Consider the following 26,520-nt stretch of genomic DNA (forward strand, 5'->3'; position numbering starts at 1 on the left):
CTGGAGAGGGCACCAGCAAATGTTCAACTATACCCCAAAACAAAAGAAAACCACCAGGTTTCACTTTCATCTCTTTTACAGAAATACCTTGCTAGATGAAAATCCATTTGCTGCAGCCACTGAGAGAGTAATTTAAATCAAGTTGCTCTTGAGCAGATGAACGGGGGAAGCCCTGTCTTCTGTGGGTGAAGGCTCCAGAGGGTGAGGAGGGGGAGTGCTGGCAGCAGCTTTTCCTGCAGCTGAGTGTCTCTGTCCCATCATCTCTTGTGTCAGAAGCATTGAACTTGCTTCCAGCAGCCAGACTGGCTTAAAGAGCCAAAGTCAGAGCACTCAGAAGCTGCTCAAAGAAATAGGTAGGAATTTAGTTTGGTGGTGATTTCTGCCTCTGCCAAATTCAGCTGAAATTTGCCAGTGGGTTCAAGAACATACTGTTCTTGCCTAAAATTTGTTCCATAGGAAACAAGGCCAAAGTAAAGAAGGTGCAAATAAAAGATGACTGCTTTACAGAGACGTAACACTTGACCCTTTCTTAGAAAGGCACCTCCTCATGAGCACTCTCCTGCCCAAGGGCTGGCACAGCTCAGCCAGCAGAGCTTCTTGGGGCAGCCCCAGAGGGAAGCCCTATGTGTCAGCACACTCAAGCACAGGGTAGCCTGGAGAAGCTATGCTGTTAGTCCCCCCAGACAAACCTTTACAGGAACCTCTGTCCCCTGAGACAGTGTAGCCACTGGCAAATACACAAATCTGGCTGTACAAATCTGCACCATGTATCTTCTCCTAGTGCCAGCTCTTTTGACAATGTATAAATATAAAAGCCAGTCCATTTTGTTAGCAGTCACTGTGTTCATATTTAGCAACTTTAGCCAGTGACGCCAGAGTCCTCTTCAATAATGCTACGAGGCCAGATGGCTCCCAGTCACACATCATAAATTCCTTTCTGCTATTTCCATCTTGTATTTACCCAGCTCAGTGTGTAACAGCTACTGGCGTTAAAGGCTTCCTTTTTCAGAAACATCTGTGGTTTTGATAAGTCTTTGTAGGTATGGAAAAGCCTGAAGTCCTTGAGCTCCAGTTCCCGGAGCAGACTGTACCAGTACCGCACCACAGTGCTGTCATTCCCACTGACCTCAAAACCAGGCCAGTGCATGTGCACCTCCAAGACCAGCTGGCCTATCTGCTCCACAACATCTTCCAGGATAAGGTTTTCCAAAATTTTCCACTCAGCACTCTCCACATCTGCCTTGAGGACATCAATCTGCAATAAAAGCACCATTATTATGTGAAAATGAGAAACTTGGCAGTTATAGTCAGTAACACAGAATCACAGAATGTTAGGCATTGGAATCAACCTTAGACATCATCTAGTCCCAATCCCCTGCCATGGACAGGGACACCTCCCACCAGACCAGATTATTCAAGGCTTCATCCAACCTGGCTGTGAACACTGCCAGGGTTGGGTCATCTACTACCTCCCTGGGCAACCTGTGCCAGTGTCTCACCACCCTCACAGGAAAAAACTTCTTCCTAATAGCTAACCTAAATTTCCCCTCTTTCAATGTGTACCCATTTTCCCTTGTCCTGTCACTGCAGCTCCTAACAGAGTCCCTCTCTGGTTTCCCCGCAGCCCCTTCAGATATTGGAAGGTGCTATGAGGTCTCCACACAACCTTCTCTTTTCTAGGCCGAACAGCCTCAACTTCCTCAGCCTGTCTGCAGAGGGGAGATGTTCCAGTCCTCTTATCAACTTCATGGCCTGGAGCACCTGAGGCCAGGCTTGACCATGGCCATGTTGTTCTTATGTACATGTACAAACCATGCACAGTTGTTCTTATGTACAATTCATTTTGTATTAAAAAAAGTAGACTACAAAATCTCTGAGCACACTAGGACTAGCACAGGCAGCACATGATGTTTCACGCTTGACTGTTCACAGTCCTTCCCCTCCTGCCCCCAGCTCCTCATCTGAACAGCTCATGTATCCCGAGGTGCTGATGCAGCTCCTCCTACGACCAAAGCATGTTACTGTTCCTTCACAAATTTTGTGGTGGCATCAAAGCTATGAAAAATGAAATGCACCTAACTAAAGAAAGACACTAAGGCATCACTGTTCCTTATTTCTCCATCACAAAATCCCACAATATAACAAAACACTCTACCAGTGATCACCTGCTCCACAGTTGAGTGGAGTCCTTGTGTGCCAGAAGTTATGAGCACCACACAAGTGCAAGAGAAGGTCAAAGTGAAATTAATATCATGAGCAGCTCAGCTCACCAGCTGCCCTCAGCCAAGCTGCTGGCTCCAGCTTTTGCAGGCATCACTACAGGTGCTGAGTGAGGAGGACCAAATCAAAACATAATTACCCAGAGAGTCTACAGGGTTTTAAGGGCAGCTCCTGCAAAGAAAAGGGCATGGTAGGAAAGAAGCTGTGAACGCATTTGAAGTGAATAACAGATCTAATAGAAAAGTGCCCTGTTCTAGTTTTAGACCATTATTTAGTTTTGTAGAGAGATATTGAGCAATCTCAGCCCAACACAACTGAGGGCTGACTTTGCTGGGAGATTAGCTGGGGGTGGGGAGCTGTTAGCTTTAATGAAAACAGAGCATTTCCTCACCATTTCACACCTGGTAGAAAACAGTGACTGCAGTGCAGCAGTGGCCACAAGCTGCAGAGCTCAAGGGTCTGTGTTTCCCAGAGCCAGGCAGGGGGAACTCCCACACCGGGAGAGTAGGGTTTGTCTGTGCCAGTTCCACCTGAGCTGCTGCTTCTGCCCATCTGCTCATGCCTGAGATACGTTTGAAGTGAAAAACTGAAGACTTACTGAGAGTCAAGAATAGTAAAAAGATCCCCCAAAAATCCACCCCCAAAAACCCCAACAAAACCCTCAGATTCTCTCTGGTAGCCTATCCTAATAGCACCAAAAAAGGCAGGGAGAGAAATTTGTGCAGGTGATTAAAAGCATTACCAAGGCAATTGCTTTCCTTAGCTGCACCATCCCAGGACACCTCGCTGGTGTCACACCATGTCCTGTCTGTGCAGGCTGAGGCCCTGGCTCACAGACCCCTCTGCCCCTGGCACAGGGCAAGGGTTGTGCTGTGAGTACTTCTCCCAAACAACCAGAGCTCTGCTTTGCATGGGCCATAGCCAGAAGCCACAGGGCTGTGACAAGGGGTGGCTATGTCTACCTTCCCTTGTTCTCTGGATGGCTAACTGGAGATACCAGGGTCTGACCTGCTGAGGTGCTGAACTCACAGTAACATCAGCCCTCCCCAGGGGCTGTGCCCCAGCACTGTGCATAGGCATGGGATAGCAAGAATCAGGAGGTACTGACCACTTGCCCATTCTGGTCTCCATCTGTAAAATGAGTGTATTAACCACTGAACACCCTCTGCAGGGTGCAAGGGCTGTGCCCCTGAAGGGCTGCAAGACAACACTGGAACAAGCTGTAAAACAGCTGAAAACAAAACACTGCATTTTCAGAGCAGGACTTGGAGAGTGGGACTTGAATGAGGTTCATGGTCACAGACCGAATAATGAGAAGCCAAGCCACTCCTTGTCTGCTCATTAAGGCAGCATTGTGCCTCCTCCACACTGCAGGAGGCAGGGGCCAGTGGAAAATGACCGAGGGATTATGGAATTAAAGCCTATATTGTGGCATGTCCACATGGGGAGCAGAGAGGAAGGTTGCACAGACAACCTTAGCTCTGGTATTTCCTAACTTGCCTCTGCAACAAAGAGCCTGTCAGTCTGTCCATCCGTGGGTCAGTGAAACAGTTGAACACAGAGCTCCTTTGGGTTCAAGGGGAGGCTGAATGTAAATCATGCTGCTCATGACATTTCAGCTGAGAACTGCTCCATGGGTGAGCTCACTCGTTTTCCTTCATACATTTAAATAGGTTATTTATTTTTCAAATACCAACTTGCATCTCTACCTGTAATGCAATTTTGCAGGCAGGTGATTCCACATGGGTGCAATTGCCATAGGACTGACGCTGCCGCTCTTAGGAAACCACAGACTTTTATCTTTGGGAGACTTCTGTAACTCTGAGAGCAGACAAATCATTCAAACTCCTTTTTTACTTGGATATTGGAGGGTGGGTGGACGGATAGGGTAAGAAATGTTTGCTTTTGTTTTCCCATGATCCTACTTTACAGCAGCAGTAGGACATCTTTTTCCCATGGTAATGTTTCCAGCCATCATCCTGGTTTGTTTGTTTTTCTCTTGTGACACTAACTGCTGCTCTGGCTGCTCAGCAGGCACTCTGCATGCTCTGTGCTGTATTTGCAAAGCTCATCTGAAAAGTGGCTGCTAACCAATGTTTCAGTGGGAGAAAAAGAATTACCACAATAGCTGCTTAAACACATGCTGAAATAACCAGGAAAGAGACACAAGGCTAGTGGGGATGTGCTGCATACACAAACCCAAGACTCACTATTGCCTTTGGTGCCTTGGACTGCTCAGGGACCTGGAGGGAAGAAGGTACCTGTCTCTACCCACCAACTTTTGTGACTGCCTTCCAGGCAAGGTGTCCCTCTCAGCCCAGGGTCTCCATTTATGCCATGGATAACATAAAATAAGCAGCAGAACAGCTGTGTCAGAGTATCTGAGTGAGTAACAGACATCCTGCTAACACCAAACACACATTTTGTGACAATTAGACACCTCAGGAAATATTTACCATCAGTGATAAGCAGCATACTACGGATAAGAAATACACTATCACCTTCCAGTTGCTTTGATTCAAAAAAGCCAATGAAAGGATTAGTGGACAAATCTATAAATTCAGAGCTTTAATTCATGTGGGAGCACAGCTGGAATCTGCTACTGCGAGTAAATCCTGGAGGGCAAAGATCTACAGTGCCTGAAGGTAAAGTATGGCAGTCAGTTTCAAGCACTCACAAAGGCTGGTTCCTCTTATCTTCCACAAATCCTCTTATCCTCCATGGACTAACTAGGTTATCACAGAAAAGTAAAAAATGTGGATTTTTAAATGTTTTTTTTCCCAGTTTAGCTCCCTTGAAAAAGCACTGCAGCATTGTACCACTCACACTTGGAAAAAAAGAAGGGGCCCTGCTCATGCACAACCAAGCATACAAAACAGCTGAAAAAATGTGGTTTAGTTAGTGAAGGTCAACACATACTGTATGAAGGCTCATTTCTTCTTTTTAGGGTAATGACTTGTTACAACTGTGCATCATTTTCTGAAGCAGAGATCAGAGCTCTTGTTCGCCTTGATCGCTTTTGAAACACCAGGGTTAACGGGGATTTCAGGCTCTGCACTGCCCCGTGGGCACCATTTAAAGCTCCCTGTGGAGAAGAGTCAATTGAGAGTGAGTAGCTGGAGGAAGCAATTTAGCTGTATTACTTCCAGCATGAGCTCAGCATGTGGAAGTGGCAGCCAGGAAAGGCAAACCCAACAAATGCCCTACAGGTCAGGTAAGGAGGAGAGCTCCAGTTCTGGGGAGCAGGGAGAGGAGAGCTGGCCATGGCTTTCCAGCACAGGAACAGAGCTCAGCACCACCTCGGCCTCCTGAACCACAGGGCTACACTCAGGACTTCAGGCTGGGAGAAACAACTCTCTGCTCTGGCTCCCTGATACCCAGTTACCGTTTTGACATCAGCTGTATAGCAAGATAAACTCTGCTGCCTTATGCCTTAGTTTTTCCTCCTCTCCACCTAAGTACAATTCTCTAGTCTCAGCAGAGAAAAAAAGCCTAGAAAAAGCTGTTTGACTCACATTTTAATAGCACATGTCTTTGCAGGTAACGACAGGTTCTTGAGTGTATTTTTTATCAAATGTAGCTTTCCTCTTACTCTTTTCTCTGCAAAGTTTCAGCATGATACTTCCCTCACTTCCTTTCCTCTCAAAATGCATCCACGGCCCCTCCTCAGCAGTAGGAGATGGCTTGGATGTAAAGTCTCTTTCATTCCCTTTCCTTCCCAGCCGAGGCTGTAATTGATGGCAGACAGGATGCCACGTAGCCTAATAGCAAATTACACTCCCAGCAGCTTGTGACTGCCTCTCTCCAGTGCTCCCTGCGACCGGTGGGAGAGGGAAACATCCCATCTCTCCTGTGAGGACTGCTGTGGGCATGGTCTGAGCAACACAGACACTGAAAACAGGAGAAAAGTCAGTCACTACTGATCAGGGATGTACAGCTCCAAGCAGCAGCACTTCTCCTTCAAATTACTTCCCTTCCTTCCTGCTCACATTTACATCCCCCTCCACGGTGGTCCCTACAGCCAGCTTCAAATTGACTGTGGGACAAATGTGTCATTTGAGATTATTCACTCCCAACCTGACAGACTGGGCACATCTTCAAGTGTCTGCTTAAGGCATCAAAGCCACAGAGCCAATTGGTGCAGATGGGTGCTTACATGGTCTTTGGCCTTTTTTACAGTAAAGGGCAACTGTCCAGTTGTAGTTGCTCAGACAATGTACACATCACTCACTGAAACAGAAAAGCAGCAGTGAGTGCAGCAGAACTTCCTTCTTTGCTCTCACCACTGATCCTCCACAGCCTTGCGAGTGACAGAGCAGTCTTTTCCCCCAGTTCTGGTGATGTGCTTCCATGAAAGCATTATACAGCAGGGGCAGGATATCAATTTTATGTTTACCACTTAAACAAGAGAAAATGTTTCAAAATCTTATTTTAACAAATGACTTAACTTTCTCACAGCCAACTGTCAGCACAGCAACAGCTTGCCAGATGTGGTAATGGCCCCAGACAAATGTTCCCATCCTGAAAGCCCACCCAGCACATGCAGGAGGCACCAATCTCAGCTGTGTGCTCAGGAGCACTACGAGCACTTCACTCCTGCAGTCCCATGGGGAACTGTTCCCAGCAAGGATCTATGCAGGCACCCCAAGTGACCCTCCCACAGCCCAGGGGAGGAGACAACCTGGCAATTTCATTCCCTGCTTCTTCCCCTGGTCTCTGATGCCAAGACATTTCCCACATACTCGCTCCATCTGGAAGCAATTTCTCTCTGAAGACCCATTACAGAAAGAAAGATACACCCTCTCCAGTCCATCCCAGTTAAGCGATGCCTCTTACTCCAGTGCACAGGCAGAGAAGAGGCCTTTTACCTGGCAGGAGGCTTTTATCAATGCCACTTTTCCAATGGACAAAATAATCTCTGGACAAAAAAACCACCACCTGCTTTATGAGATCAGCATGACTGTCTGCACTTGGACAGGAGAAACCCTGTGACCTTCTGTCATCACAAACACCTTTCTTTGCCATGGGACTATTTTTTGGCATCTTCGCATCTTAACTCACACTGGGCACTGGACCAGCCAGGGGCAGCAGCTCACTCGTTAATCATCTTCTGGTCATAAAATAATACAGCTCCCCAGGCCTGAATTGATTTTCAGACAGGTCTAATGGGTTTAGCAAGCTCTGCACTATAATGACATTAAAGGCAGGCATCTTGTCTAGCTTGCTACCCAGCAAGACCAAGGTTCCTGTACAGTGACCCAGAGAACAGGATCTACAAGCTCTCTGCATGGGGCAGCCCAACACTGCACAGAGACAATGCTGAGGGAGACCTTCCCCTCACAAAAATCTTGAGCATCAAAGATCTTGTTTCCCTCTTTCTTTAAACTGAGACCTGTCTCCAGGTAACAGGAATCTCACTACTAGCTGAAAACTCACAGTGATGCCTTCTCAGAGGAAACAGGGTGAACAGTCACCATGAGGACATAAGCCCCCAAATAGTGACCTCCTCACCTGCTCAGAGTGGCAGCAACTCACAAGTATGCACCTCTGCTCAGAAACACTGTGCTCCAGCTCCCATTTGCACTGTGTTACCTTTTTCAGTTTGCGTGGCTCTCCTGTTGTACACTAAAAGATAAAAACAACATCCCCTTTCCAGGTCCTTCGATCCAATGGTTAGATTGCCCGAATGAGAAAAGTCCCACAACAGAGCTGCAGAAACCCTGACCTTAAATTATGTAACAGCCTGATCAGCAGCAAAAGCTCTGCCGGGCAAAGCCTGTGCTGCAAACAGACATGCTAAATACTGCATTGATTCCAGCAGCAGCCAGGCTGGAAGCACAGCCACTCTGTGCACGGTCCTGGGCGAGTGCACGAGTTGCTTTGCACAGAGCACATTCAGCCACCAAATCTCGCAGGAGATGTCCTGCTGCCCACTCCCCCCACAAAGGGGGGGAAATCCTTTCATTTCTGTTCTTTTGATCTTCTCTGCCAGACGCTGCTGGATGCCTGTGGGAACGGATATTTACTCAAAAGAATAGATGGTGTACGCTAGACCCTTGAGTCTCGTCATTAGAGGGGAACAAACATTTGCAGTGTGTTTGTGTTGCCTCAGCACCAAGCAAGGACAGTGGGACCCAGCTCCACACTTATATAAAGCCACATTATCCCTGTCATCCCAAAAGTGAAAAGCAGCAGCAACAGGACACGAGAATTACAAGGGGATGAGGGGGCAGTTGGTGCAGCAGGTTTGCAATAGAAGGCAAATATTTAAGCAGCAATCGATTCTGAAGCCCTGAGGAGCAAGACCTGCAAGTGTGTGTGTGCAGAGCAAGGGACAGAGGGCTTAGGCTACCATAAAATGGTTGCACACAGTAAACAGCATTTTGGCTGCAAGACTTGCTATTGTTTACTAATACAGTGCCCATGGGGGCCTTCAAAACATAAATAATTGAAGAAAGGGATCAAACAGCCTTCTTCAGGAAATGTTTACCACACCTTAATGAACATCTTGTAAATAATTGAAGAAAGGGATCAAACACCCATCTTCAAGAAATGTTTACCACACCTTAATGAACATCTCTTGCAGGATGAGAATCTGCAGCCCTGGTATAACTCCAGTTAAATCTGGTGGAGGACTTGGTTCCCATCTGCACTAGCCAGAGCAATAAAGTCCTTTAAGACTACATCCCTTCATGGGGATCTATTTTTTTCACACCATTTCTGGTCCAAAGTGCCAACCAGCTTCTCTTCTGCCTCACTGTTTGTCCATCCTGCTATTTGCTTGCAACCATGAGAGGAAGGAAGCTGCATATTCCTGAAAGCATGAGTAAGAAACACTCTGATTTGCTTGCATGACTCAAATTTCTCAGGAAGGAAGCTGCATATTCCTGAAAACATGAGTAAGAAACACCCTGATTTGCTTGCATGACTCAAATTTCTTCTGGGACAGGCACTGAGGAGGGGCAGGAGATCTGCTGAGCCTTCAACCTCTGGATTTCAAATTTTTAAGAACAGAGGGATACCTTAAACTGCTGTCAGAATAAGAATGAGACCAGAAAGGATCCAGATGCTAAGATGAAAGTATTCAAACAACACATGGCCAATTCCAATGGCAAGAACTTGTAAACCATGACAGGATGGGCTACTAGGGACCAAAAATGGGGGAAAATGGTACTTTTTTTTCAGAGAGCTCCTAGGTGCTCAAGATAGGACATTTATCTAAGGAGCTTGTTAATGTCCATTATTCCCTAGGAATTATGAGAAAGACAGGAAGTGGAGAAAAACCAAGATGCTTATGGAAAGAGGTTGCTCTCAATTCTCATTAAACCAGTGATATGTCACGGACCACCACCCTGAGCAGACATTCAGCACCTTGGCCAAATTAAAACCATACAGATACACATCACTGTGCTTAAGCCAGTGTGAATGGCTTGAGCAGGAGTTGGGAAGTCTGAGCTCAGCAGGTGCCCTGCATCTGGTACCACCTTGTGAAGCAGGGCAGGTTCCCCAGGCTCCTGCCAAACCTCAGTTTTGGCAGGAGGGAACCAGGAATGACTGGTTTCTTACAGCAGCAGCATACCAATGAGAACTCCACGGTGCCTGCAGTGAGTGCTGTGCTCTTCTGGATGCAACTGTTTGACACTGAAATAGTGGTACACTGCTACTGCTGTCAAACAGAAGGTGGAATTGAACACGGTTTGCACAGCCCTCTAGCAAAACTGGGAGGAAGCAGATTTTTAACACCTGATTTTTTCTGAAGGGTCTTAACAACTACCACAAAGGCAAAAACAAAACAAAACAAAACAAAGAAACAAAAACCCTAAAAAAATGTCCTTCCTTTATAATTTTAGCAGATAATAATATGCTTTGAAAGTGCCTCTTTTTTTTTTAAAGATGACCTGCCTAAGTTCTGTTTGAACAGCACAATATTTCAATGCTTTCATTACAATTCATACCTTGCACTAGCCTTTTTCCTATGGGAATAGAAGTCTATGGATTGCACCACATTCAGCCAATGGTATCACTAAAAAGATCTTTCCTCCATGCCTGACAATTGCATACTAAACAGCACCTTCAGGTCACTCCCTAGAAACACCAATATTCTGAACAGTATCTTGAGAACTGCTCCTGGTGGAGAGAATTCAAATGAGGCAAAAGGAGATGTAAGGGACACCAAGAGAAAACCCTGTAAAGGAATGTGCATGAGGCACTGCATGCATACAGCACAGAGAGAGCTGGTGAGCAGTAAATCACCATCCAAAGACCTTTGCTTCCAGAAACCTGAGGTTGTCAAGCCCATTCCTCCTTGCAGCCAAACTCTTCAATCTATTTACAATTAAAATAGTTTAGGCAGCAGCAGCCTCAGCTGACTAAGCAAATGCAGAGCTATTACCACCTTGATTTCATTAGCCCTAAAATGAAGAAATATACAATCCAGGAAAGAAACACTGTGTGTCAGGAGCTTGTAGATCACTCAGGGGCAACTATTACAAGGTTACAGAAGGCAACATTTTCAACTGCAGCTGGAAACATCTGCATCAGTTTGACTGCCTCTTTTCAGCAAATGGAGTCAAATTTGTCAACTCACTAACACCCCCAAACAAGAGGTTCACAAGTGGCAACAGTGCTCAACTGAGGTGCTAGAGTGAGTCCAGAGAAGGGCAACAGTGCTGGTGAAGGATCTGGAGCACAAGTCCTGTGAGGAGAGGCTGAGGGAACTGTGAGCGTTTAGCCTGGAGGAGACTTCGGGGAGACTCTCTAAACCACCTGAAAGGAGGTTGTAGCCAGATGGGAGTTGGTCTTTTCTCTCAGGCAAATAGCAACAGGACATAGCCTCAAGCTGTGCCAGGGGAGGTTTAGGTTGGACATTTTCTTTACAGAAAGGGTGATTAGACATTGGAATGTGCTGTTCAGGGAGGTGGTGGAGTCACCGCACTGTCTCTGGTTTAAGGGAAGACTGGATGTGCCACTTAGTGCCATGGTCTACCTGACATGGTCATGTCAGGTCAGAGGTGAGAGTCGATGACCTGAGGTCTTTTCCAGCCTAATTGATTCTGTGATTCTTTAAATGTGTGTGTTACAGGCAGTAAGTCTCGCAAGAACTCATAAATCAAATTGCAGAGCTAGAGGCAGATGCTTATTGTAGAATAATACTCTCCAGCACTCTGAGCTTTTGCTCTAATGGGCCTGACATGGTCATGTCAGGTCAGAGGTGAGAGTCGATGACCTGAGGTCTTTTCCAGCCTAATTGATTCTGTGATTCTTTAAATGTGTGTGTTACAGGCAGTAAGTCTCGCAAGAACTCATAAATCAAATTGCAGAGCTAGAGGCAGATGCTTATTGTAGAATAATACTCTCCAGCACTCTGAGCTTTTGCTCTAATGGGATGACTTAAAAAAAATACTACACTTTCTGGCTAGCCTGCCCAATGTTATCATCTCCAGCACTCTCCCTTTCAGCACAACCAGCATGGAAATCAGGCATGTGAGACCAGTTTGCACAACTTTGAAATCCTCATCTCAGGAGTTGTCAGATGCTGAGCACAGACAGACACTGAGCACAGACAGCACCTCAGACAGACAGATGCTGAGCACAGAGCTGAGTCTGTGGGCAAGTCACTCAGGATGGGATGCACCTCACCCCACCTTAGACACCTAAACCCAAAACAGTTGCCCAAGTTCCCTTGGACAGCAGACCACAGAGAAGAACAGGAACTTCTGAAGGGCAGTTTGGGATGTACAGGTCACATCATCCAGCCTGTTTCAAACACCTGCCCTTGAATGAGAAAAACTGCACCTTAACAGTTTCACTTGCGTTTGACAGGACCTCAACAGCTATTTCAAATGCAGAAATATAAGTTAATGATGATGAGTTCCATGCTACTCCATCCCACGGCAGGTCATTTATTCAGACTAGAAGCTCTAACTGCTATGATATTCCATCTGCTTGATGCAAAAGGTTCCTGTGCTAACACAGGACTTTACTGTGCAGAGTCACTTGTATTACAAATAGGTCAGGACCAGCCATTTCCACTTCAAAAAAATTCAGAGCTCTGGGACAAAATTCTTTCTACTGTGCCATTCAGAAACTGATATGCCAAAGAGATGGTCACAAAGAAAGCTAACAAGATGACAAGCAGTATCAGTGCAGACATTTCCAGGGAAGGATGGGGAAGAAGGCAGTTACAGCCTGAGCCTTAGCACGGATACCATTGGGATTCTGAATAGTGCTGATTGCTGATGCTCCAGCTGCAGGAGGGGCAGCTCAACACTAATAAGATATTATAGGAAATACAGGATGTCTCATGTTGAAGAAGACTTAGAGAGGCCAGGATGATAACCCTACCAAAGCAAAGGCTGTTCTTCACAACTATATGTGGATGGTAAATAACAGCTGCAGAAAAAGGGCCACTTAAGCCTGAAGACCACTGATTGCATGAGAAAACTTGGATGTGAAAATAATGAGGCTAAAAATCAGATGAAGGGTGGGTTTTTTCCTTCTAGAATTGAGATTCTGGAAAAGCCCCAAATAAGCATGAAAAGCAATGAAAAAATTAAGTCCTTTGAAGACAGAACTCCAAATGTTTGCCTAAGGATTCGTGATGCAATAATTCAAGAGATCTGGTCTCATTTGTTTTTTCTGACACTAAGCCACATGCAGCAGAGCAGATCTGAATTCATGCCTCCTGCTCCAGCAAGGTGAAGGGGACTGTTCCCCAGCTGCAGCAGAAACAGTGACAAGGAGTCACCTCCCTGCAAGAACTGCTGGGCTTCTGAGCTCCTGGATTCTCACCCTGAGCTCAGGCTTCCACATCAGGGCACAGACCACTCTGCAGGTGCTCAGCAGCTGCTACTGAGGACCTTCTGTGAGTTAAGATGACATCTGAGCTGAGTGTATAAACACTGGTGGCATCCACACATTGAACTTGGATGCAGCAGCTCCTAAGTGAACATAACTCACAGTAACTAACTCCCAGCCTCCCTGTGCAATACCTAAGTCTACCCTTGCAAGGGATAATCAAAGTTAAATGATTTTGTTTAGCCAGGATCAAGAATTCAAAAGCCTATTCTGGCCCCTACAGTCCTGAGACGTGCACAGTAAAGAATAATTGCATGGATTTGTTTGCTACAACACTTGAACATGGACATTTCCTGACCTGAAGAAGTAATTTTTTTGTTTTGTTCATAAAACCTTCATGAATAACTAAGCTGTTATACAGTTTTCCCTGGACTTTTATATTTATTTGTGTACTGCCAACAGAGATGATTTTAAACCAAAATGCTCAATCTTTTATTTAATATCTGCTCTTTCACACCAGTCTTCACAAAGCTGAAAGTGCAGCACAAAATAGACTGTATAGTATCTGCTTTAGGAGAGGAGCAAGTGGTAAATGACTTGTCTAGGAGGAGATGAGGTTATTAATCAAAGTGACTTCAGGGTATAATGTTTGTTGAAGTTGAGTATTGAGTAACAGGTGTCGGGAAGGAGGTTTTTCTTTTTGAAACCCTAAATCCAAGCCTATTCAATAAAACAAAGCAGATATCTGTTAGGCAAGTTGTCATGGAAAAAAAAAATCTTCCTGAAGAGCCAAGGTAAATTAAAGCCTTCAAATCAAAATCAGGATGTAAAGATGCATTTCTTTTATAATGAACAATTAAACAGTTTGGTCTCTTACACAATTTGTTCAAGATGACTTGAATGGCAGGAGTTGAATGCAACTCTGCTGTCCCCTGGAAGTTACAGCTATGAGCACTGCCTGGTTAAATGAAGGTTTCACTTTGCACTCTCAGATTCTCCTTTCCAGCCTAATTTGTTTTACAAGAAACCATTTCATCCGCTGCTGAGCCACACTGCCAAGGAATGCAAATTCACAGCACTTAGTGAGGGCCTCACATGAGACTTGTCCTACAGAGCTCCAGAGAGAGGAAAACTACTCCTGAAATAAGAGTTTGTGTGTGTGAACATGCATGATTTACTCATGCATGCCCATTCAGGACAAAATGAACTCTTCTGCTGCTCAGGGCCTTTCTGTCAAAGGTTTTTAACTGCAGCACAATCTTTGGAATACAGAATACATGTAGCAGCTTGGTTTGAATTTCTGGTTAAGGGTTAGGATTTTTGTAGAGGGGATAATGTTAGAGTTGGGGGAGTGAGCTCACAATTCAATATGGACCTTCCCTTATAGCTTTATTCCATACTAAAATCTGGGCCACATAGCGACCTTCTGAGCATGACACTGATACCATACAGAACATCAGTCTGTGCTGGGGCCAGGTGAATGGTTTATTTAGACAGATGACTTAGACCCACTGTAAGTGAAATTAAGTCTGATGATCTCCTTGGAAGACCACAGAACCAGCTGTGACTGGTCTAGAAGAGTACTGGGATATACACTTGACACTGTCTCCCACAGTAGTCCTATATCCAAGTCAGGGTGTTACAGTCTGGATGAACAGTGGTTAATGGGTTGTACTCTACCTGGAGGTCAGTTATGAGTGCCACAGGGTCTACACTAGGATTCATCCTGTTCAGCACCTCTATCAGTTACCTGGAAGAGGTGTTAGGTGATACTTTTGCCACATTTATGGATGATACCGGCCAATACACACACTCTAGAGCTGCTCTGGACCCAGACAGGCTGGAAGGATGGACTGACAGGATGAAATTCAACAAGGACAAACACCAAGTCCTGCACCTGGGGAGGAAGGATTCCCTATAATTGTACAAGCTGGTGACTGCCTGCCTGGCTGGGGAGCAGCTCTGCAGAAAGGTCCTGGGGGTCATGGTGCAAAGAAGACCAACAGCATCCCAGGATGCATTAGCAGGAGAACAGCCCATAGACAAAGGAATGTGATTATCTCCCTGTACTCAGCACTTGCGTAAGTGCATCTAGATCCTACATCTAGTTTTGGTTCCTACAACACAACACAGACAATGATCAACTGAGGCAAGTTCAGCTGGACCTATCAATATTGCTGCAAGGAGAGACTGGGGGAATGGAGCGTTGTTCAACCTAGGCAGGAGATAGCTTTGTTGGGGGGAGGGGAACATCAGCCTGTAGAGCCTACAAAGACGTCATCAACACAGTAGAGACAGGCTCTTCAGCAGCACATAAAAGTATGACAAGAGGCAATAGACATAAATTGAAATCAGGGGCTTTCAGACTGGATATAAGGAGAAACATTTGCATGATCAGAACAGTCCAGCGGGACAACAGCTGACCCAGAGACGTTGGGCAGTCTCTATTCTGGAGAAAACTCTGTGGTTTTCAAGACCAGAGTGGATAAAGCCTTGAACAATCTGGTCTGATTTCACAGCTGGCCTTGCTTTGAGCAAAGGACAGGCCACTCAAGATCCCTTCAGACTTGAATTATCCAACGACTCTGTTAGAAGGAAGCTCCCCATCCATCCATCACTAAACTCCACTGCAATGAGAGAATCATGTGCACTCAGTGGCTTTCTTTCTTTGTTCCACTGTTCACCAGCAGTGAGCTAGTGTGCATGTTCAGCAAAAAAACCTGAGGGCAAGGGGGGAAGGGAAAATGAGCAAGATCAATTTTTACATCTTTATCCCTTCCTGTGGCTGATAAAATATTGCTCCTCTCAGAAGATACACAGTAAATTTTCAGTTTAGATCTGTATACCAGGAAATAAGACTCATGACATCCTTTGGAGATTATTGTAGAGCTTAAGAGATTTCACACTCTAATAGTTCCCAAAAACACTCTGACTACGTTTCCTTTGTCAGTCACATCCTAATATAGTACTAGGTAAGTCCTCTACCTCCAGGCTAATTACACTCCTCAGAGAACTGAGGACTGTTATGACACATAGCCCATTAGAAAGATCAAGTGCTTTTAATCTTTCCTCAAATCCACTCTACCACCAAAAAATGTTTGTATTTCTTGCCATATCAGGATAGGTTTCCCTTTCTATGGATGAGGTCCCAGTACTGACTGCAGTACAGCAGTCATCTGAGTCAGGGTATAAACGAGCCCAACCAGGTTCTTTGATTCTCTTGCACACAAAACCCCCAAATTGCATGTTTTCTTTTCAAGGCTGCAACAGCAAGAACTTCAGGAGGCCTTGGCTGTGCTGTCTTCATCAGCCTGATCCCAAGCCTCTAGCATCAGTGGAAATGGTTTCAGTCACTTGTAGGGTCTTGGATCAAGTCCCAAAACTTAAAGACTAAAGCAAGGAGAAAATGAAGCATTAACTTCAAATACAACTGCCTGGAATTCCTGCCTTGAAGTGGGAATGGAACAATGCTGAGAGTAGGCAGATGGATTTTAAAAATTAAAAAGAAAGGGATGTGGAGTATGTTTTAACTTTCTAATTGAAAAAAAAAGTGTTTGGGAAAATATTCTGTGAAACTGTTTTGAATTAACTTATTTATTCAGTCAAGGGAACATTCCACTCACATTCACCAGAAGAGTGAAAACTTGAATGTCACAGTGTTTACTCTGATGTTCTCTTCATAAATTTGAGCTTATTGGTGTCTTTACACAACATATAACTTCTCAGGCTGCTTTCTAAATTAAAGAAAACCTAAACAGAATAACATCAGGACAGTCAGTCCATTGAAGTATTTCACAAGTATGAAGTAACAGAAGGTCACACAGTGTGTAACAGCTTTACCCTCAGCAGGAGAAAGTTGGCTCCTGACTTCACTAAGCCATAGTTTTGCACAGGGGAGCTACCCAGATGCTCTGTGAGCACTGTTGATGATGCACCAAAACACTTAACCAAACCCCATGCCATGTGTGCACAGCTAGAGCAAAGCCTGGTTGCATGTGGTGTGCCTTGGCTGCCCTCCAGCCGGTGGTTGCCATGTCAGCTAACTCTCACCCAGAAAGTGACATACTCAGAATTCATCACTGCATCCTTCTCCTTCACAGAAGGCCTTACAATCACTCTGTATTACCATGATAGCCTGAGACTGACTGTTCTCAGCAGGACTGGTATATCACAAGACTTGTACACTTCTTCTGGATTGGGTCATTAATTATTTGCTCTGTGACTAATCCTTCTAAAATCAAAACAAACAATGTAAAGCACACATCAAAGGAAAGCCATCTCTGCCTCCCCAGATGTTTCACTAACACACAGCCTAGTATAGTTACAGTATGACTCAGAAGTAGGAAAAGGCTTCTTTTTCTGCTCTTATCTTCAAAATGGACCAATCAGTAGAGCTGAACTAAAATAAAATATTAAAGAAAATCAAGAAGTGAACTGAAAAGGACATCTTGCATTTTTAAAAAACAAACCAAACAAACATTGCACTGCTTGCTTTGTAAAGCTTACAGAAAACCTCTTCCTTAGCCCAGGCTGCCTATTTCTTAAAAAAACAAAGCCAAGCAGAACTAGCTGCAGGCAATGAAGTATATTAGCATTTGAATTCATGTTGTATATCCTCTGAAGAAAACACTCTCTTAAAAGCAACCTAAGTAAATTCCTCAAGTGTATTCTGGCAACATTTATTTCAGACTTGAAGATTTCTGACGTCTTTACAGTTTCTTTAAAACAAACTGAGAAATGCCAAAAAAAATCCCCACAGATTTCTGCCAATGTCAAAACAGGATGTTTTTGTTGTTGATGACTGTAATTAGGACCAGTGACCTTGAAAATATAAGCAAACTACCCATTACCTCTTCTCTTCTAATTATTGTGGCAAATATTTTTTTTCTCTTTATAAACTTGGCTGTGAGAGTTTAGTGTTCATACTCAGGCAAAGACCACAACTTCCACAGGTCTAAAAATACTAGCACCCAATATCACCACCTAGTTCAAGCGAAAAGGAAGGGAGGAGGAGTGGAAGTATTTAGTATGTGGCTAGTGATTTAAAATCAAGGTGGCTGTTACCAGCACACAGAAAAAGCAAGACAGAAAAGGCACTGCTACAAGAAATCACAGAATCACAGCACAATCACAGCCGGAAGGGACCCTTGGGGATCATCTAGTCCAACTCCTGGCCGTGCACAGAAGATCCCCAAGAATCACACCATGTGCCTAAGAGCATATCTAAACACCTCTTGACCTCTGTCAGGTTTGGTGCTGTGACACTACTCTGGGGACCTGTTCCAGTGCCCAGACACCCTCTGGGGGAAGAACCATTTTCTAATATCCAGCCTAAACCTCCCTGACACAACTTCAGACCAATCCCTTGGGTCCTGTCACTGGTTGCCAGAGAGAAGAGGTCAGTGCTACCCCTCCCCTTCTTTTCATGAAGAAGTTGTACACAGTGATGAGGTCTCCCTCTCAGTCTCCTCTTCTCCAGGCTGAGCAGACCAAGCGACCTCAGCCACTCCTCCTAAGATGGCTTCCTCCAAGGCTCTTCAACATCTTCATAGCCCTCCTTTGGATGCTTTCTAATAGCTTTATATCTTTCTTACATTGTGGCACCCAAAACTGCACACAATATTCAATGGGAGGCTGGACCAGTGCAGAGTGGGACAATCACCTCCCTTGACCAGCTGGCAGAGATCAATCACCTCCTTGACCAGCCTGATACACCCCAGGACACTGTTGGCCCTCCTGGCTGCCAGGGCACACTGCTGACTCATATTTAACTTGCCATTGACAAGGACCCCCAGGTCCCTTTCTGCAGCACTACTTTCCAGCATCTCATTCCCCAGTCAAGTACTGCCAAAGAAAGACCCATTATCAGGAGAAAACCTTGGAAAGTGCACAGACTCCTTAGACAGCAATGAGGAAGTTCTGCAGCTTTCCCAACACCTAATCCTGCAGTCAGAAACCTGACCCCCAAGTCCTTACCTTCTGATGTCCAAATTCATTCAAGATTGTGCCCAGCTTCTTGGTGTTGCTGTGAAGTTTGTGAGCAGCTATGGCTGGGTTGGGATCCCTCCAGTCGATGGAGAGACGATGATACCAGAGGTGCTGACCTTCCTGAATGTGTGCTGACTTGATGCTGGGGTCAAAGCGATGCACCTCACACCCACTGTTGGCCATGCTGATCTCAAACTGGTTGTCATCATTGCCTAGACTATGAAAAAGAATAAAGATGTAACTATTAATGCTGCAAAAACAACTATTAGGGAGTATAACATTCTGAGGATGAACTAACTTCAGCAGAGAACTCAAGCTCAATAGAGTATGACTGGAATGAAGGGCTCCTTTCAAGGCAAGAACTAAATCACTTTTAGCTAGGCTGATAAGCTTCACAAAGAGCTTTTTCTTAAGTCAGAAGTTGCCAAAATTTATAAGAAAGTAAATTAAATGTTAGAACCTTTGTGTTGTCATTATTCATAATCACATTTTATATTTACATGTATTTCTTTATTTTCAATTTGCTTTTCCTTGCCAAGATTGCAACACTCTCCTTAGTCCCCACTGCATAAACTTCCAATAACCAGGACATAAGCAGAAGAGCACATACATTTAAAGTTTATACAAGATGGTTTTGTAAAAATCTGCCATATTTCACACCTCATCTATAATCTGGTGTTACACAGATGAGCCACAATGACCACCAGTATGGCCAAGCCACAGGAACCAAATGCCTCTGTGTGCACAGGAAGACACGAATGAAAAAAGCAAATTTAAAAATAACTGTCTTACAACAGTAGCAGAGCTGTTACATAGACCTAAGAGAAAGATTGTTGCTTATTTGGCAAAGACCCCAAAGAAGCAAAAAAATTCCAGCTCCATCATACAGCAGTACTGTCTCAGTCCCTACCTCTGTGAGGAGAAGATGTATCTTACAAGGCTGTGCTACACACCCTCCTCCTACAGCCCATTGGTTTGCCCAGGGTGCACTAAAACTAAAAAAGTATAGTATTTACCATTGCAATCACATCTGGACCACAGGCCTTCCCTTCCACATAAAATGAGATGTGCTTTTCATTCCTACTCCCCCCAGGCTTATTCCAAATGTGATTCAAATCATGCACTAAACATTAAACTTAATCAAAATGGTGCTGTTGGGTATACACACCTGTAGCACTGAGAAAGGAATCAAGATTTGTAAATCAGCACTGCAAGAAGTTGTACTAATTGAGACTATCCATTATGTACTAACAGCACAGCATTTACTTGTCATGCACAAAACCATCTCCCCTATGAAGACAGGCTAAGGAAGTTGAGGCTGTTCAGCCTGGAGAAGAGAAGGTTGTGTGGAGAACTCATAGCACCTTCCAGAATCTGAAGGGGCTACAGGGAAACCAGAGAGGGACTCTTTGTTAGGAGCTGCAGTGACAGGACAAGGGGCAATGAGTACACATTGAAAGAAGGAAAATTTAGGTTAGCTATTAGGAAGAAGTTTTTTCCTGTGAGGGTGGTGAGACACTGGCACAGGTTGCCCAGGGTGGTAGTAGATGCCTCAATCCTGGCAATGTTCAAAGCCAGGTTGGATGAGCCTTGAGCAACCTGCTCTGGTGGGAGGTGTCCCTGCCCATGGCAGGGGATTGGGACTAGATGCTCTGTAAGGTCCATTCCAACCCCTAAAATTCTATGATTACAGTGCACTGCTCCGAGGTATTATGAGAGCACCTGCTACACTACACCACAGTTATCCTTAGAAATGGTGTGAGTCCGAAATAATTTTGGCTATTCACATCAGTACATAAAATAGGATACATTTTAAAACATGCTACACTGGTATGACATTAGGCCAGCACTAAACGACTTATATAGATATATTGGTAAACTAAAATGAATCCAACTCATGAAACAATGTTTGGAGCAGCATATGTTTTGGAAGTTCCCAATATGGTATGACACTTGCTGCAACACTGGCTAAGTGCAGTGCAATGATGCCCTGTTAGGTGGTCTTCTCCTCAACCATCTTCCCTTTCACCCATCCTGGGAAAGCAGGAGGAGACAGGGTTTGCAAAAACTACCCAGTGTACTTTTAATAACAACTCTGTTTCACAGGATTCCAACGCATACAGTCGTAGGAGGAAAAGAGAGGAGTTTTCTTTGAATACATTCAACGCACATTAGGAAAAAGTTCAGAAGTTAACTAAGTGAATCGACATATTTGTTTGCATGTGGCTTTCTACAGAAGGGACACTGATGGACAAAGACTAGTGTAATCCCTTAGGAATGAGAAGCTGGCAAAAAATGAACAACATGTGAATTGTTGGGGACTGTTACAGCATCAGAGTGATGAGCCTACCAGCAACCAACAGCCACATGTGTCCGTGACACTTCTAACCAACCACACCAGCTGGTACAATCCAGAGGGCCAGATGCTTTTGGTGTAGACAAACCTCAGGCTGTCTCCAAACAGACTGCTACTCATGTGGACTGCAAAGACAGGTTCAGTGGTAGGAAACAGAAAAACATACAGATGAGGGTAAAACAGGGGCTGATACATCTTCTGGCACTCAAATTTATGCCTGAAGAGAGATCTAGCCAACAACAATTGGAGAGAAAATAATGTCATCTCCGAAGAAACTGGTTTGAAAGTGGCTCACATGTGATAATGCTAAGGGATGATGCAGCATGAAAAAGATAAGTAAATCAGGTCTACCAAGAAAGATTTTTGTCTCACTTAAAGAGGCATCATGATTTTAGAAGAAAGGTGTGGAGATCACAGAAGACTAGAGGCATTGCCCCAGCATCAGGAGAGAGCAGCTGCTGCCTCCACCAACAGCAAAATAAAACATGACACAAAATCAGACACTGACCTAGTTTTACAGTAAAGGAGAAGGGAGCTTGGTCACAGAGCTGCACACAGTGCCCTGCAGCAGAGGTAGAGGTGGTAAAGCAGCAGAAACAGCACCTGCAGGGTGTCTCTCCCAGCCTGTGTGCGGGTGCAAAGGAAGGGCTCGCTGGCATTGCTCCCTGCAGGCAGCAGGACAGGGACATTGACCTGGGACAGAGCACAGCACATCAGGGAGCAGTGTCCCCAGGCTGTTCCCTCCTCCCAGGGTCCACAGAGGGTCACGGCACACAAAGCCTTGCACTCAGAAGCAACACTGAGCTGCAGCATGCACCGAACAAAGCATCACACTGGCCCCTGCATCATCCAGGAGCGCAGCGAGTGCATAAGGGGCACAAAAGCTGCTTTGTCTCCTCCAGCACAGCTCTAGTGGACACCTGTGGCTGACTCAGCTTGATAACTGCGAACACAGTGACCACAGGACAGAGCTACAAAAAGACGTATGTAAGGTCCAGCTTTCCCTTCCTGTGTTCCCCTTCTTTCTGCATTCCTTCCACTTCTTTTTCAAAAGAAGATAACTGAGCTCTGCAGCTTGGGAAAAAAAGCAGCACACACTGCCTGGAAACTAAAGCCTCTATGCTTTAGGATCCACCTGAAATGGCATTTATACTGTATTGCAGTGAGACTCTTTAAACCTCTACTGGTAAGTTTCTGAAATCCTATTCATTTATGTTATCCCAGCTTGAGTGCCCGCCTGTGGTGTTTGTAACTGACTTAGCTTAATCTAAGCAGATTTAGCACTAATAACTAGAGTTCACTAATGCATATTGCAATTATGTATCACACTGGGAAATCCTGTGCCCCAAGCAAAAACATTGCTGCCTCCCAGCAGTGGAAGCAACTAATACTAATCTAAAAAGATCCCCAGATGTTCCAGACACTGCTTGCTCCCATTCACAAGTAACCTCTTCCATAGCATTTGAGGAGGCAAAACCTAAGCAGCATGTTTTGTTCCAGTTTTAATGATAGATGGATTCAATTCAGGATTCCCAGTAACACTCAGCTGAACTTTCACATTTGTCCTCCATCCATACTCTCCACAGATAACGTTCTTCATTGGAAGCAGCTGCTCCCTGCTTGCTCTTTATGAAGTGTATGAGATAACTAAAATGTTTAAAGGGATTTTTGTCTTACTCAGAAGAAAATTACTTTTCTGCCTGTCATCAACCAAAGGAAGCGAGTCAGGAGGAAGAATTATGCAGCAATGAGCTCCAGAGGCTGCAGAAGTAAATTGTTTGATAGAAGATGGCATCTCCTTAACCTCAAGTATTTCCCTTTTATTTTTCAGCAGTTTCATGTGATGCATCACAGTTGGTTATTTACTGCACATGTGTATCTGATGACTGACAGGAAAGCCAACATCAATTTCAATCTCTGCTAAGCCCTACTGTTCCCTCAGTACAGAAAATCTGGCACTCAGGCTCCCTGCACCATATGCAAAACAGCACCACATAAAAAGCACTGGTATACACACTAGCTCAGGTTTGTTCAAAGCCATTAGAATGATATCTTTGTGCTGGTCAGCTTCGTGCCAAATCTGCATTTCCTAGCACAGACAAAAACAACTCTGTGTTTTGCCTACTGGCCAATTCAACAAAATTACCATTCTCAACCCACAGCTGAACCATAGCAACAGGGAAAATGGACATTAATGCAGGAGCTCAGGTCTAAAGTTAATAATCATGTAGCTTGAAGGGCAAGGTCTAGATTAATTCCACTGAACTTTGAGTACTTTACCAAGATACCTAAAGTCAACAGCCATATTATCCCAAGCTTTCTCTATAATCAAAGGAAAGCTATACCTACCTTCCAGAATGTTATTTAGCTTAGCTGATTTTCCACCTGATTGTGCCTGCCTCTCCCTACTGACTACTAGAATGGCCCTCAGGCAGTAAACCAGGACTAAGCAAGTAAAGTCTGGAACTGAGTGTGAGGCAACCCAGCATCTCTCCTGACTTTCAGAGAAACATGAAAAGCTGAGAAGAAAAAAAATCATCTAAACCTTATTTTGCATTAATACCAGGTAAGTATATTTGAAATAGATTGCAAAGAACAGTAAAGAAAACAAGAAGCAACAGTAGTTAAAAGGAGTCTTCCCTCTGTGTATGTGATTTGTCTCCAAGGGGCATGTTATTTCTCTGCCACAGAGCAGTGCAGCTGAACAAAACCTGAGAGCCCCTCACCCTCTGAGGACCTTGGCCTTTACAGCTCAATACAAACTCAACCCAAATACAAACCCACCCAAATTAACCAAAAACACTCCCTTTGACTGCAGTGCACTCTACATCCACTTCACACTAATTGCTGCTGTTAACAGCCATGTACTTAATCACTGAGAAATGCCACCCAGACACCGTTCCCTGCTACCCACCGTTTGTAAACCCACAGCAGCAAATCACAGCAACAAACTGCACTGGTTCGAGGGAGATGAAGCCTTCCAATCTACCTCTAATCCAAAGGTGGCTCCCAGGACAGCAAAGACAGTTTTATTAGGCATAGCTATGTGTTGGTATGCATGAAACGAGCTCCAGATCCAGGCAATCATTTCCCTGTGTGCTGATGGGTAATATAAAAGGCCAGTGGCCTGAGGTACTCTGAGGACTGACCTCCCTCACCCTCCTGGGAAGCAGAATGTTTTATTAGCAGGGAAACAGGCTGCACCTGTGGGTTTGCTACCTGTGAAAGCACTTGTTCTGAGAAGAGTGAAGACTTCAATCTCAAGTGCTGTAAACATCATAAACACTACAAACATTTTAAAATAAAGCCACAACTGCCTTTATTACAATCACTTCAGCACATGTCACCCCTGAAGTGTTGAGCAAATGTACTTTCAGATGGAAATGTACTCTTTTGTCCCGGGGCGGTTAATGAAGTTTTACACGTAAGGCTGCTGAAGTACCAGGCAATTATGCAAGCCATCTCGGCTCAAGGAAGATGCTGTAGACTCCTTAGTTTATCTCTTTAATCCCCACCTTCCTCTAAATGAACTACCACTTACTACTCACCATTAAGCAATCTGTCTTCATACTAGTATTAGAAAATCAAAGGAAAATAAAGAACCTCGTGAAATAAGGGTCTTCCCTAAAAACAAGTTTACAGAGGCATATCAACATTTAACAAACACACCCGAACAAAGTCTGTATTTTAGAAGATAACCTTGTTGCAGCCTGTGTTGGATTTACAGGGCTTGTTTAAGCTACCGGTCATGAAACAATTTCCTGTGTTTCAAAGAGAGCACTTACCCAAGTGAATAGAGACGGCATTGCTTGCTTCTGATTCGATGAACGAGGCTAAACCTCTCGTCAAGACAGATCGACCAGGGCTTTTTTGTGGTTTCAGAGTACCCATTTAGGCTGCTAAGGTTCATGTGTTCACATGAAATCTGTGGAAATCAAAGGATGTTTCACTTTAAGATAGCACTTTTAATTTGTTTTTAATTCGCCTTCTGGGGAGAGAGTGGAAAAAAGAGGAATGTTAATTGGCTTCATTTAAATCTGATTGTCAATCTGATACATGGCTATAGAGATTTGATGATTTTTAACTTGTTTGTCTGTTCTGCTTGGTGAAATTTAAGGCTTACATAATCCCCCAGGGAGCAATGCAGTTTGAAAAGCAAATAATTAAGCATTAGCACCATATCCAAAATCATTTTTCCATGAGGAAAAGATGTTTTCATATTCAAACGTTTGTGGTTCTTTTCTTCTTTTCAAACCTCGGAGTGGATTCTGCATCCTGAAAAATGTTAAAATCATGTTATGACTCAAGACTGCAATCACAGGTTGCAGTGTCACTGCAATGTATGCTGTACACCTTATCCAGAGCATCCTGCATCTCAGTTCCAGAAGGGATTTAATCATTACCCCAACACATGCCCTCTCCAACAACAAAGGGATTTAAGCAAGTGCTCAACCAAACAGAGGAATCATAGCATGTGTCCCCGTGCTGAGCTGGCTTAGATGCCTAGAGTCTAAAGCCAGGATAAGAACCCTGCAAAAGAGATAGAGACCCTGCAGGGAGGAACACTAAGTTAGAGCTCTTGTACAGACCAAGAAAGCAAAGACTGAAAACACACTGGATTCATCAGAAACGTGGAAGTGTCAAGAAACACTTAACTGAGGGGTGAAGTCAGCTTTGCTAGCAGCTGAGCAGCAGCCTGGAGCAGGTGAAACACAGCACAGGCTGAGCCAACAAAGCCATGGCCCTGTGAGTGACATGCTACGCAGGAGCTCTGCGGCACCAGTTTTGCCTGTCTGCCCAGCAGCACTTCACCCCCAGGCTCTGACACATCATTCTGCACCATCCTCTTCCTCCAGGCCCACTCTAGAAAGGCAGGCACAGTGCTGGGGAGCCCTGCACACCTTCCAGAACTCAGGAGCCAGAGCGCAGCAGGTGATGGGGAGCCAGTATAATTTGTACTGCTGTCACTGTAGCAGTGGTAAGGAGGTAATGGGAAGCACCAAAGCTGTGCCTGCTTCTGAAAGGCTGAGTCACTCTGCACCAGCATCTACAGTTGGTTCTTGAAGGGTTTTTCAAACCACATGCAGCTCAGCCATCAAATTCAGGGGTTGCAGGGCACAGGCTGCCAACATGCAGTTAGGAAAGCAAAGACTGAGAAG

General features: G+C 44.7%; 1 protein-coding gene across 1 annotated transcript in view; it reads right to left on the reverse strand.

Moving 5' to 3' along the window:
* Positions 1–784: 784 nt before the first annotated feature.
* The window catches only part of METTL24 (methyltransferase like 24), a gene marked incomplete at its 5' end in the record, with an annotated part of 28,297 nt that continues 2,561 nt past the window's right edge, over positions 785–26,520 (reverse strand). Inside the window, 3 exons of the mRNA XM_009075788.1 lie at positions 785–1,255; positions 18,994–19,222; positions 25,147–25,286. Of these exons, the coding sequence (XP_009074036.1) occupies positions 941–1,255; positions 18,994–19,222; positions 25,147–25,286 (684 nt within the window). The remainder of the gene's footprint in view (positions 1,256–18,993; positions 19,223–25,146; positions 25,287–26,520) is intronic.

This window comes from Acanthisitta chloris, unplaced genomic scaffold, assembly GCF_000695815.1.
Source record: "Acanthisitta chloris isolate BGI_N310 unplaced genomic scaffold, ASM69581v1 scaffold13965, whole genome shotgun sequence".
In the NCBI taxonomy this organism is placed as follows: domain Eukaryota; kingdom Metazoa; phylum Chordata; class Aves; order Passeriformes; family Acanthisittidae; genus Acanthisitta; species Acanthisitta chloris.